The sequence below is a fragment of the Cloeon dipterum genome, chromosome 1, assembly GCF_949628265.1.
Source record: "Cloeon dipterum chromosome 1, ieCloDipt1.1, whole genome shotgun sequence".
Classification (NCBI taxonomy): domain Eukaryota; kingdom Metazoa; phylum Arthropoda; class Insecta; order Ephemeroptera; family Baetidae; genus Cloeon; species Cloeon dipterum.
The window spans coordinates 35,620,917-35,635,439 of NC_088786.1; the positions used below are offsets into that span (position 1 = coordinate 35,620,917).

The 14,523-nt window shown below is 40.2% G+C and overlaps 2 protein-coding genes across 2 annotated transcripts in view; both read right to left on the reverse strand.

Moving 5' to 3' along the window:
• Nucleotides 1–5,872: 5,872 nt before the first annotated feature.
• The window catches only part of MESR3 (misexpression suppressor of ras 3), a 30,817-nt gene continuing 22,166 nt past the window's right edge, over nt 5,873–14,523 (reverse strand). The window contains exons 2-3 of the mRNA XM_065479377.1: nt 9,018–9,370; nt 5,873–6,979 (exon numbers count right to left, since the gene is read on the reverse strand). Of these exons, the coding sequence (XP_065335449.1) occupies nt 6,469–6,979; nt 9,018–9,370 (864 nt within the window). The 3' untranslated portion in view covers nt 5,873–6,468. The remainder of the gene's footprint in view (nt 6,980–9,017; nt 9,371–14,523) is intronic.
• Nucleotides 9,247–14,523, reverse strand: part of LOC135936538 (U7 snRNA-associated Sm-like protein LSm10) — a 32,760-nt gene continuing 27,483 nt past the window's right edge. The window contains exon 4 of the mRNA XM_065479390.1: nt 9,247–9,384. Coding sequence (XP_065335462.1) covers nt 9,333–9,384 — 52 coding nt within the window. The 3' untranslated portion in view covers nt 9,247–9,332. The remainder of the gene's footprint in view (nt 9,385–14,523) is intronic.

Sequence of the window (14,523 nt, forward strand, 5' to 3'; positions counted from 1 at the left end):
GTAAGAGTGGTGCCGAGCGAGCAGATCCTGTTTGCTGACAGATGAATTGCTTATTCAATTTGCCTTTTTGCCATTTTCGCCGCATCCTCGTTGCACGCTCATAAATAAGGCGCAATCGCCGCGTGCACAACAAAGGTTAATATGGATTTTTCCCCTCCGTGAACTTCATCGATTCGGAATGATCGTTTGCTTCTCTCTGACTCTGGAATCAAAATATTATTAACCTGGGAAATTAGTGATTTTAAAATTAATTGCAGCACAAAAATTAACCTCGTGTCTCAAATAGCTGCACAAAATGCAATATTTTCTATAAATATTTAATAAGGCATTTTGTCGGTTTTCGTGAAATCATGTTTTATTTCTAACGAATTTCTTTTCAAAATGTATTTATTACAGCGGGGTCCAGATTCGTGCGACGCGCAGTTATGGCGTACGGTGGAGTATGGCGCGAAAAAACGGTCACGTGAAAATGCGCGAAAAGAATATTGTGACAAAATTTGCATTCCTTGTACCAATTGTGTCTTTTGGATCTTAAAAACAAACTATTGACACTCGTACGGCAATCCAAAGATAGCTTTTTGCTTCCCACATTCAGACGCCATCTTGGATCTGCGCACTGCGAACCAATTTTACCGCACATCTGGACCTCGCTGATTTATTATGAGAACGATTGTTTAAAAATTTTGCAGAACGACAACAAATCTAACCTAAATTATAAATAAAAGGGAATTAAAATGTAAGTTTTCTATGAAATATTTTCACGAATGTCTTTAATCTGCGGGCTAGCTTAATAATTATCGGGAATTTTCATAACTTAAAATTAATAACACGTTTCAAACTCCAAGCATATAATTCTAAGTGTGTTATAACGATCTTCCTGTAGCTTTTGAGTAGCGAAAAATTCATTTCATACTTTTAAAAACAGTTGGAAAGCATATATGGGATCGAAAACCTGAAATCCACAGGGCCAGTTCTTGAAAACTTCCTAAAGATCCCTTAAAGACCGTCTTTGACGAAGTTTCTGAGCACACCAATCGATTCTTGAGGGTCTAATTAGGTAAAGTGGAGATTTTTCCCGACCAAAACGTCCAGCGCGACGTGCGAACTTTTTTTCCCGCCAAAACAAAATGAACGTAAATACGAGAACTGCGCATGCGTCATAGCTGACAAAGGAGCCATTCGTTCAGGTGGTCTCTCTGCAAGTGCTCTGACGCATGCGCAGCTCTCTCATTCATACCGTTTTGGCGGGAAAAAAAGTTCGCACGTCGCGCTGGACCTCTTGGTCTGAAAAAATATCCACTTTACCTAATTCGACCCTCAAAAATCGATTGGTATGCTCAGAAACTTCGTGAAAGACGGTCTTTTTAAGCTTTCGCAGCGAATAATTTTAAAGAAATGTTATTACAAGTCTTCGTGTGATTTATTTCAACTGCTATACAGCAGATTGTTTAATTGCTTGCTCTCCCGTTCAGAATATTTATTCGCAGCGAGAGGTTCATTAGACATGCAGTGGTGTAAATCTAAAAAATACAGCCTCTCTTTAATTAAAGAAAAATCTTCACGTGTGCGTTTCCGTGCAAAAGCCACGATCTTTTTTACTGCTTGGTGAGAACGAGGCGTGATTTACCGGCGCTGGTGTCTGTCTCTGCGTTCATTCTTTGCAGCCGCGCGGCTGCACTTCATCATCATCTCTGTGCAAGCCAACTAGGTCACGTAGTAATATAATGCTGGAATTCGCCCATATACACTTCCTCGAGCGGCGGCGCGCTGCACTCATTCATAACTTAAAACGGAAGAGTTGTTTCTTCTTTTCCCCTGAATTTTCGCGAGGAATTCAAAGCTTTTGCGGCAATTAAATAAAATAATGTTCGTTCTGCTGGCTTTGCCGTGCCTGTGCCGCGCGGCCGAGAGAAGAAGATGAATTCAACGCGGTGGCTCTTTGCCTATATTTGTCTTCTCCTACAGCTTTTTGTGATCTCTGTGAATGACAATACATCACGTCTGGTCCGGTTAACGGTTTTCATTTCCTGTCCGCGCGCGAGCGCGTTCTCCAGAAAAGTGTCGTGTCCCGAGCGACATCCTCCCTCGCCTCGTCACACATTTATTCGCACGCGGCGCGCAGCCCCTTGCTCGGCGAAGAAAGAAAATCTCCGGCGAGATGGGAAGCAGCGCATTCGTCACATTTATATACGATTAGAAATCGGGTTAGATGATGCGCGCTGCCGCTGTTTTTACTTTTCAGTGAAAACGCACGCGCTGATGCAAGTCAGATGCTTCAGTACTAACTGTTCACCAGCTGCAATTTATTTAACACGTCCTTTACGCTATCCCCCTCCAAATGCAGATAAAATTTCAATTGGACATAAAATAGTGCGTTTTTTAAATTTAATTTGTATTTATGAGCAAAAATCTCTGAAAGCAACCAAATTTTTGTCCAAAGGTCGATGAATTTTGACGAAAGTTTTTTTGCGTTAACTTTGCCCTAATTGACTGACAAAACAGTTGAGAAAACTCCGACTTTCTCATTTTTGCGGGTTTTGCGGGCGTTCAAATGTCAAAATCTGTGAATTTTGAGTACTTCGCAACTTTGCTCAGGGTGGTCCTAGAATAAAAATTAAAAAATTGTTTATCTCGTCTCAACAAGGCAAACAACTTTTATCTTGACTTCAAAGTGGTAGGTGAAAGGTCAAGGTCATAAAAATTGATTTTTAGATTTTAAACTCAAATTTGAAAATGAATTTATCGATATTTTTAATTTTTGTCATAGCCATTTTGTAGAGCACAAAAAATTAAGTTAAAAACGTTAAAATTTGGAGTGGAATTTTTCCTCATTTTTTAAATAAAAAATGAAAACTTCGAAAACCTTGTTTTTCGAGGTTGGTAAAAAACGATGGTTGACCAAATCTCGACTTCTAATCGTCCGATTTTAAAAAACCGCATACCGTTAGACTCGTCTCGACGTCTCCAAGTGCACTAAAGGGGTATGAGACCCACCAACCCCCTTTTAACCCCCGTTATTTAAAAGTAACGTGAAATTTAGCATTATTTTTCGTCCGTTTCAATACCTTATAGCACGGCGTTGACGAGTAATTGCCTTCTTCAAACCAATTCGGTCTCTTAGTTCACTCAAAGACGAGTCAAACTTGCAATTTTTTATTTTTGTATTGACGGGGATGCTTCTGTGAAATAGAATTGTCTGCCTAAATTTAAATTCAAACTGTAAATACTTAATTTAACCATGAAATCGTTTTTCAACTATTTTTCCTTTTAAAATTGATCATTTTGAGTTTGTTTTATCCATATATGAGAGAAGCCATTGTAAAATCTAGTTTTATTCCCCTCTCTATATTGTTTATTTTTCTTTTAAATTAAAAGATAAAGAGGAAAAGTATATACAAACAAAATTCGACGAATTAAAATATTTTAAAGTCGGCAACCCAGAAAAGGCATAATTCAGGATTAATATTTTTATCTTGAATGATTTCCGCGCCGAGTAAAAAGCCATTCAACCATTTTTCTTTCCTAAAAACAAGATAAAATTATAATTTTTATTTAAAACAAATGCTTCAAAACTTGAGACCAACAAATGTTGTATAGTAAGTTAAACAGATTTTTCGATTTTACAGAGCAAATTTTTGACAATAAATTATTCTCTCCAGTTTTAATTATTGATTTTGATCTTGAAGATCACTTTATTCTTAGTTTTACTTCTTGAGTACTTTCTGATTCTTATTTTTTAGAATTTAATACATATTTAAATATTGCCTGCTCGTAGATTGGCAAGATTGAGTACACTCTTTCGGCGCGGCAGTAAATTGCAAGCACGCACATCCTTTACTGGCGGTGCACTTTTCAATTTAAATGTGTTCAAAATAGCAGTAAAAACTGGATTGAGTGAACAAGTAGTGGTCCAATAAATTTTTGGCCAAATCAGAGTGGAAGGAGCAGCAGCAGCACACACACACAATTACAACTTCATCCGGCGCACGTATCTTTTTTCAGAGAAGCGCGCCGCAGCGAAAAAGATTTTGAGAATCTGCTGCCCCGTCGGTGCATGGAGATGCATGCTAATTGAATTAATAAAGCATCTCCAAAAAGGCCACACGCATGCACGATTTTCTCTTCCATTTTTTGTTTCACTGCTGGCTGCGCGCGGCCAGATTTTTTTAATTTTGTTTTTCACCGGACATAATTTATGCGCTGCAGTCTATTAGCATAACTGCGCGCGCGGTGCATCTCGCTCGCAGATGGATGGATGACCATTCCTCTGGGTAAACAATAATTCCGTCTGTTTATGCGGCCCGAGGTGTCCGACCTCCGACCTCATTTACCATCCGGAAATCGAGGTTATCTCCGTGGAAAAAAAATTATGGGCCCGCGACGGGACGCGTCGTCCTATCCCACGTGCGATTTCATACTTTATATTATAGTGAACGCTGCTTATTCATCTCCGTCTGGATCTTTATCGCACTAAATCACTCGGCCGCTCGCGTTTTACACCTTTCTCGGTAGAAACCAACACCGCGTTTATAATTTGTGCCTCGTGAGCGACTCATCTCTTGTGTTTTACAGGGTTTTTTTGTGTCGCCACGTCGCCGCGGCTCCAAATATATCAGATTTAAGCAGTCAAGCTTAAAGGAGATATTTTCAGACTTTATTATTTGCTACATAGTAGATAAATTGAAAAGAATTAATTTATAGGTGACTTAAAATGGGAAAGTGTTGGATCTGTCACAAAATATATATGTATGTCACCAAACACTTAAACAAATTTTTGCTGTGCTTTTTAATAATATGAAATTTCAAATTATGGATTTTAACGATAAACTTATTTTATTAAATTAATTTTTAATATAATAAAAATGTATTTTACTCTTCGATTGTTCAGCCGGTCTGAAATAATTGAAAATATTTTGCGATTTGTTTAGAAACTCATTCTGTCTTTAAAAATTGTTTTAAATTCTTAAAATCTGGACCGTCATACAATAAAGTATATATATCATATTTTAGAAAATTCTAAATTTGGCAGATATACTTTTTCTTTTACATATTATCATCTTTCACAAAATATATAATAATCTACCGGTGATTAACTCTTATACGAAAATAAATTTAAGCCATTTGGAACTTCAGGGAAAAAAATCAAATTCAAAACCTTTTAAGGAAATAAGGTAGGATGCGAGAAGGTTGCAGTCGTTCATCTCAGCACCATCTGTTGAAGAGAGCTTCTTTCCGAACAGCGAAATCTGTCCGACAGCGACCTCTAGCGCTAAGTAAGCACCTTTAAATAAGGAAATTGGTTCCTTAATGTACCACTACACGTTTGAGTTTCATTAAAACTGATTAAATTTTACGTTCCTTTTTTTGATGATTTTTTCGATCTTTGATTGCCAATTAACCATTTTATTTGTAAAAAAGACGCTGATTTTGTCCGTTAGTTCGAACAATCAATTCATAGGCGTCTTGAGCACGCCTGCAATCAAAATTGTATTTGCTACCTGTTGCATGTTTACAAGACACGCCTCGCTGTTAACAATCTTCTTCGAAGTAAATACACAGAAAAAATCAGATAAACTTGTACCAAAGTGAATTTGAGCGGTGAACAAGCAACAGTGAATTTCTCTTGTTTATAGTATCATGTAACGAGAACTCAAGTGCATTCAAACAAAAAGTTTGCCTTAAAAAGCTGAAAATCAATAGCGGCAAAATTTGATTGCTAAAACCCAGGAAAAAAACAAATTATTTCCATGCCCATAGTCCTGAATTTTCATCCATTTCAAAATTTACGAAATGCAATAATATTGAATCGATGAAAATTAGTTCGTTCAATAAATTCACTGAAGTCTTTTGCAAAAATAAAAGAAACGCAGGGTTTGATATGGTATTCATTTTATTTATTTCGCGCCTTAATCTATTTATGGAGAAAAACGTTGAATATTTACACGAAGCTGCTGCGCGCACTCACAATTTACAATTATATTTATTCACAACTTACAAAAAAAGCGAACTACCTGTTATCCAGGATGGATTTATTTATTACCAACATCACAATGTGTCAATAACCAACGCAGGCACTTTTTGGAACTGCCCAAGTTGCACTCCTAGCATGCACACAGAGCATCTAATCATAACTATAAACTCTTGGTATGGACATTGAATTGCGCGTATTATGATTGTGCATGATTTAAAAACGTATAGCACAGAAATTATCACAATCACAAGGGAAACCTGAACGCCGGCCAGATTTCTATTCATATACATATAAGCTATCCTGTTTCTTGTCCCGAAATAACTGCTAGCAAAAAAAATTTCCACGACGAGTCGGTGGGTGAACCTCGGAATTTGAAGTAACAGTTAAATATAAATTAGGAAGAGTCCAAGCACGCGAAAAGTATAAAAAGTAATCAGTCAAACACATTTAATTATTATTCAAGGAAAAAAAATTGGGAGCGTTCGTGTGCATTTTTTTCACTGCTCTTCCGGCTGCACGGGCGGCGGCAAACTGTCGACCAGGGTCTGCAGCGAGAAGTAGCGCGAACGGTCGTCGACGCCGACGCTGGTCACGTGCTGGAAGCAGCACGGCTGCGAAATCTGCGACTTGGGCGGCAGGCGCTTGGGGGGGCTGGGGGTCGGCGCCGGACGCACCCCCTTGGGCACGGACAGGCTGATGTTCTCGGGGCGCGAGGTGAGCGCCTCGATCTGCGCCAGCAGCTCGTCGGCCGCGTCGGCGCTGTCGAAGCTGAGGCCCACCACCCGCCGGTGGTCCGACGACAGGTACATGGTGTGGAACGACGCCGCCACCTGCTTGTACGAGGTCAGGTTGTCGATCGTGTCCTTCCACAGGGTGAAGCACGAGCCGCGCTCCGCCAGCAGGATCTGGATGCGCCGCTTGCGCCGCGACCGCGTCTCGCCCAGGTCCAGGATCACCACGGGAATGCCCGTGTACATCAGCTCCCACTCGGCCGGACTCGCGTTGCCTCTGAAAATACCAAAAATTCATTAGAGAAGAGTAATTTCAAAATTTAAAAAATAAAACTAATTCAAAAATATGGAAAGGCTGGTCATTTTTTGCTATGCGCCCCCTCAAACTTCACGCTTTATTCACACTTTTCAAACAACTAAAAAACGGTCCTCTTACTCAACTAGAATTCTCATTGTTTTCTGTATTTTTGTTGAAAGTTAGAATTAATTTAGTGATAATTTTTAATCTTAAAGTGGAATGATAAGTGATTTTTTATTTAAAAAAACGGAAATTACATGAAAAATTGACCGTAATCGACTAATTTTTTTCGTTTACTTCTGACCAAAACACGGCAAAAAATCGGAAGCATAGAAAAGCGAGCGTAGGTCGCTTTTTCAAGCCTAGAGCTGCTTGTTTCCAAAAAAAGCAAGCTTGCTTGCTTTTCACGCTCTTTAATTTTTCTTTCTCTAAAGCGCTTTTCGATTTTTCTTCCTCTAGCCGTTTTTTTCCGTAAGTTGCTTGCAGTGCTTGCTTTTTTACCCAATTTCCTTGCTTTCCTCGCTCTATTAAAGTGCCCCAAAAAATCTAATTTTTCGAATTTTACCGGTTACGCCCTCTTTTTTAGCAAAGGAAATTAATTGCTTCCGGGGTGAGAAAAATTATGAAAATTTAAAAGTGAGAAGATAAAAAATAGCACTTTTGGTCCTGAAAGCTAATTTTTATTTTTTCAAAAATTGCAGATTTTTGAAACGGCTTCATTAAAATTCAGCAGTTGATAGTAGCGTCAAAGAGTGCCTATATACAGAAAGCTGATTAAATTTCCAGTTATTTCCAACTGAGCAAAATGTACTATTTTTACACAAAATTCTTCTAAAAACTTCAACTGGCCTTTGAGAACCTTTAAAAAATTTTGGGAAAAATACAAATTCCCAAAATTAAGTTAATTTATTCAAGAATCATCATTGAATTCGTCTTTGTTTAACCATTCCTGATGTGAAACACACAGTGGAGGAAATATTTTTTTATTAGTCGGCTTGGAAGGTTTGAAATCAATTAATGAGCTTTTTGCAAATTTCCCGTCAAAAGTCTAAAGTCTAGGGACTTTTCCAGCAAATAAAAAATGCCCCACCAATCGATTCGTCTTATCAAGTAGAGAATTCCTTTGAAATATCATTACGGTTGAATGATCGAGCTTCACAATTCGATTTCAAAATACTTCTTATGTTACATTCCATCAACTATCAAACTCCGTCGATTACAAACATTTTCCCTGATGATATCTCTGTTGGATAATTCAATAGTTTCAACAAAATTTAAAACGTCAAATCCTTATATAATACTTCTAGAGAAAAATGATCAGAGTAACTGAAATCCAATCAAAAATATTTATTATAGTTTCAATTGTTCTTCGATTTATGGAGTTTTTTTTTAAATCAAATTAACTCTCAAAATTGAATTATAATTTGTACTTGTGCACACTGTTTTTCAAAGCAGCTTGAGAAATCCCAGGCGTAATTCGACTCAAGCTCTACATGCAACTTTTATTATGCAGACAGAGGTTCCCCCTTCTTCGCCGCCGGAGGCAGTAAAAAGTTACCACCAAATTACAGAGCTCCCTGACAGGCAGACCAAAAGAGACTCATTCCAGAGCAGGCATGAAATGAAATATGATTCTCAGGATGAGAGGTGTCGGAGGCAAAAAATCTTAAATAAAGGGGAGGCACAAGCACACGCAACAAGTCTTTGTGCTCGGTTAATAAATATAATGCGCACCCTCGTTTGTTTGGGAAAATTAATTCGAGCGAGCGAGACCCACCACAAAGGAATTCCACGCATGACCTCCGCTTAATAGCAGGTTATTACTCAAGGGTGGTTCTTGTCTTTAGTAATAAAATTTTGGTGCTTACTAAATCGTCAGTGACGCATTTTTTGGTTCAATTTGATGCTTTTTGGCATCCAGAAATGTAAAAAAAAACTATGTATCTCTGCAGCTTTACTGATTTTTTATTCGTCCAGCTTGTAAATATTGTGAGCGTATTCAAATTTTTTGAATTACCCTGAAGGTGCGTGCGTGGCGGTGCCGAAGTAGAGGTTGGCCAGGGTGCTGCTGACGTAGACCTGCGTTTTGAGGCCCCTGAAGAAGGACTCGGTCTGCATGCGCTCCTGCTCGGTGACCGTGGCGGGTTTGCCTTCGTCCTCGGAGGACGTGGGGCTGTCGGAGCGGTGGCTGGCCGCCTGGATCAGGCCCTGGTACGAGTCGTATTTCGCCGTGAAACGCTTGACCGCTTGCAGCTCGTTCGTCTCCTGGGGCATCGCTTTCGTTTGGCCTTTGACCAGCTGCGGGCACGACGCGTACTGGTTCATGTTGGGACTAGTGATCACCAGTGACTTCATCTCCGTCGTTAGGTGCTGCAAACAAACGACTGATTAATTTTTTCATTATGGATATATAGATTCGATTGGAACGGGAACAAAATTATTCTAGTCATACCGAGAAAATTTATTTAGGTTTCCTTCTTAAAATTAGCTGTTTATTTCACTGGGCAATAATTGACAGAATTAGCCCGAAGCTTTTATTTTCGGTCCCCATTTTCGTGTGTAAATTCCAGAGCACGCAATAACACTTAATAGTCACACAGGTCGGAGCGAGCGGTGTTTATTTACACATTTTTACACGGACCAACAGGCAAAATAAACACCGCTGACTAAAATTACATATTCAGAGGTAGGGACACGATTTCTCAGACCAATACTGCCGCGGCATTGTTTGAAAAGAAGGCGATGACACCACGGATAACTTTTTATTACTGCCGTTTACGTGGCGAGCAGAATTTTTTTTATCAGCAGCACAGCCAGTTCGACCCGTTCGTGTTTTTGCGGCGGGCCAGCAACTAAAAAAAAAAAATGTGCTGCGGACACTCTCGGGTCACGATGCGCTCTCCTCGCTTTCTAGGAACTCGTCTCCCGGCCGCCCAGAGATTTAAAATGAAAAAAAGTGGCGTGACATCACTACTTGAGAGGTTGCAACACCCGCAGGTTGACTTTTCTTTGGCGCCTGTGATTGAGCATTTTTCACTCTCGATCGCAATAAATAATGCGGCGCGCTCTGCTTTTTTGTGTACACACATAGAAACGTGAGCTGCGAGCTGAATAAGTTTTTACTTTCTATGCACCTTCTCGGTGGTGTCGTGCATCATAAAAGGCATTACTGTGTCAACAAAAAGGGAATTAAAATGGGATGTGAGCTGTCGTGATTATGTAAAATGAGAGGCAACGTTTTCTTCACTCCAGACAGCATGCTTTGAATAATATTAAATTTGTGACGTCTCGGCGGTTACACAAGCGAATAAAATAATATTTTATGATTTTACGATATTAAATGTGCCACATCACCTCGCATTCAATTTTAAACCAGCTTGAAAATGTTTATTTATCTTGAGTAAATGCGGAAGAGCAGTTCCAGTAAGCCCAGATTATAAGATATTTTGGAATCGGCTGTTAAGAGTTGTTTTTGTAACATTTAGTACCGAAAAATGCAGTTTCGACAGCCTGGAAAAACAAGTAAAAGGCTTTGATCTTTAAGAGGGTGTTTACCTGCTCAGATTTCCAAACACAGCATTTTTATATTTTAATCCGGTTTTATGAAATCTTAGCGAAGGGTTGTGATTTATGGTCTTGTTGTTTATTATTTTTAGAGACGAAAAGTATTGATCCGGCGCCAAGCCTAAATCTCTGGCAGGATCAACAATGAAAAAGAGAAAACAATATTAATCCGCGCCGCCTCTATCCTTCAATACCAGAAGCGAAAAACAAAAATCAGTCCAACGAACGAACCAACAATAATGCGTGCCCCGCCGGTCGAAAGTGAGTAAGGCGATAGGCCAAACAACAAGTTGTATGAGTGGGTATGAATTTCACGGAAGATTCGATTCGATCCGCCGGCCGTCAATAAAAGCAGAGACGAATGACCCAATTATTCATCTGGCCGAGGTCCTGCGAGAGCACCCAATCGGAAGCTAATGTGGAAAGTCACCTGCGTGCGCTCGTGAGAAGCGAGTGATTTTCACCGACCGTGTTTGCAGCAGGCAGCGTGGGCGACGAGAACGAGCGTTTTGTTCTCTGCAGCGCGTATGAGACGAGCCTTTGTGATTCGTATATTGACCATGGGAGCGAATTCCCACCGAAATCGTCACACTTGGGATAAGCTTCTGAACACGGCACCTTTGTTACCATTGAGGAAATTGGTCTTTTCGCGACTGGTTGCGTTTTTTCTCAGACGAGAAGTGAAATTGTTTACTCTTCGCCTGTTATTTCTTTGAAAAAAGGAAGAGAATTGTGTAAAAAGCTGCTATTTGGAAAGTTTTGAGATATATTATCACGACCGCGTATGCTAATTTATTATTTAATCACATGTAATATGATGTGCGATGCGCATAAAATTTTAAACATGGAGTTTTTCACAACAGCAGGAAATGCGTGTCCTTCACGTGATCACCCGTTTTCCCATAAAATGTGCAGGTAGTTGCACATTGTGCATGCTTTAAAAGCACTTTCTGATCTACGCTTTTCTTGTTGTCTATATATAAGGCACGTGGTTGTGTTTAGTGCGCGTCTTAAAATGTAAAATGCAGCCGCCACTCGGCGAGATCGATGATGTTCACAGTTCACACACATTTCTTTGTTCTGCGTTTCTTTATTCCGTCTCGCAGGCTTTTAGCGAATCATCGTGTAATTAGGCCGTAAAAGCAAACGCGTCACACCACCACAGAGTTAAAGTGTTTGCATTTTTTATACTTGGCGCTGGACGGAGAATCGAAACCTTTCAACCTCAGCTGACTTGCAAGATCTCTGTGCAGCGCGTTCGTTTATAATTATTCGTGCACACGGACATTTCGCCATCAGCAGTCGATAAAAACGCCCAAAAGAATAACCATACTCTCACAAAGAGAACAAAAAGAGGTCTGAGAATTAAATTTTAGCGTTTGCAATCAGCAGAGTGTGCTTAGAGGCGTCTGTGGGAACCGCCGGTGTGTGCAACACACAATAATAAAATAATAATGATTCTGCCGACTGAGTGAGCGAGCGAGCGATTGTGAATTTTGCGAGTAGCAGAGAGGTGCTCTCAGCTGCACAAAACAAAACACAGCGCACTCATCGCCGCGTGCGGTACTTTATGAAAGTGTGCACTTGGACGCGGATTTGTTCAGGTGCCTGTCTGCTCGACAATAAAAAAAAGATCGAGAGGAAATATTCAAAATTCATTGCGCTTGCGAAACGAGCGATTGTTTAATGCGGCACAAGCCAAACGCTGTTTTGCATTTTGCTCGTCTCACAGTGAGCCAACTTTCTTTTTGAGATCGACAGGGAGGCTTGTTAATTTTTATGACGGAGTAATTCATTACGTCTGTGGTGGTCATGAAAAGATGCTTTTTATCTGATCTTAGACTGGAGACTGGAGGATTTACGTTCTCCTCATGGTATTCATTTCTTTCATTTCAACAAGAAAAGATGACTGGTCTGGAAAATTTAATTTATAGACATCTCAAAATGTTTTCCCTTAAAATGAAATTGACATTCCACTTTTCTGCAATTTCAGCAGCCATTTTTTGTCAATCGCTGTCCAAAAAGAGAAGAAAGTTGGCCTGACAAGCCTAAAATATGGCTATTTGGAGAGAGAAAAAAATGCCGGAATCACTGTGTAGAAAGTTAAATAGCCTACGGATGGCACCGAGATTATTCAATTGAAGCAGATGAATATCAACTCCAATTTCCGCTGCACCTGCGTCGTTTAATTGCCAAAATCCACCTTTCTCGCCGCGGATCCCGTTTAAAAATGTTACTCACCTATATTCAAATAGTGGCAACGCAAGTTTTTCGCTTCTTCGTACGGAAAGGGAACGGTAAAAATGTCGAAATCACCGAGACGCGCGAAATAAATGATGATAAGACTTCATCGCTTCCTGTCAAATTTTACAACCAGCTCTGGAGCCGCTTCAACGGAGCGAATTTTAAGAGCCGAACAATAAAACATGTCAGCGCAGTAAAATATAATAATATGTGCACATAACAGTGCCCTCCTGGGATCATTTCACGCGTGCGTTGGTTGCCAGCTGACCACTTCACGCAACGAAAATTAGCTGTCCGCAAAATCATGCGCGAGCTGAATTTTTTTCCCCGATTTACGGCACTTTGACGAGTCGTGATGAAGCCACGCTCTCATACGCAAATCGCCACGCGAACACGCCCTTTGCTTTGAGCCGGTTTTGTTCTATATTTAGCGGATTTTGGTGGCAGCAATAAAACGGTGTAATGTGGCTTGATACAAAGTTGATGATAAGTTCAATTTTTAAAAATGCGCCGTAGAAAATCGTTAAAATAGCGATTACTGAGTGAAACCACGTCTATAGTATTTTTTATGTCATTGAAGAGTGGTTTCAAAACATCCTAATCTGCTAATTTCACACAAAGAACAGGTGATTATAGAGAAGAGGGCCATTATATCCACGCAGCGCTGAGTAAACACTTGGTAATATGCGTGTTCCAGATGCACCAAGTCAATAACAAAAAACTAACGCTCAAGGTGCTGCACTAAAAAGAGGCCCTGAGCGCGCCATTTAACACTCTCATCATCAATAAAGGTCCGCGGATAAGAAAATATGACATCACCTCCGCAAGTGCAGGTGCGTTATGACGGCTTCGAGCGTTGGCAACGCGATTTCGCAAGGCAAAACAACGAGTGCCGAGATAAATAAGATGTGTGTTCGTCACAACAGCGCACATCATGCACGTGAGAAATTCCTGCTCCAGAGTTTTATCCCACAATTAGCGAGCGCCCAGGAAGCGCCGTAATTGCAGGCTGCGTGGAAAAATATGCTTTATTGGGCTGCACCGTAATCTCGGCGTTTGTGCAAGGTGTCGATTTATTTTTATTTGTGTGTTTTGGCCTCGAAATCAGAATACGTGACCGCACACAAGTGCCTCTTTGGCTCATCGTTTTTGTCCGAACGTGATGTTCTGCTCCTTTCTCACCGCACGCTGCTCATCTCTGTGTTTTATATCATAGAATTTAAAAAGCCGCTGCTGCGCGTGTGACAAAGCGCATTATGCGTGTACAGTTAACGCGTTTTGCTTCCATTATTTATCCGGAGCAACTGTTTTCGCTAACAGCGAACGCCCTAAAAAGGCAAAAACAATGACGCCGACGAAACCAAAGACAAAAGGCATATTAGCATTGAAAAAAAAACGTTTTCGAGAATCAAGACGGAACTTATTTTCATTCCGCTCCAAGGTGAAAAATTCGTGCCAATTTTCGCTACATTATTTTTATTTGGAAAGCCTTGGCGCAGGATCAACAAAAGAGTTGAATCACACGCTTCGACACCACCGCATAAAAGTTACTCCCTCTAATTTTCTAATAAAATTCACAGCAATTCGGCAAATGGAGCTCGCGGCGTCACGGCGTAGTCCGTCTGTCTGCGCATCCATATATACAATTAATTTCCGTCTGCGGCGGCTGCGGCAAAGAAACGCAGTCATGTGTATGTATTTCGTTCCATGTGTCT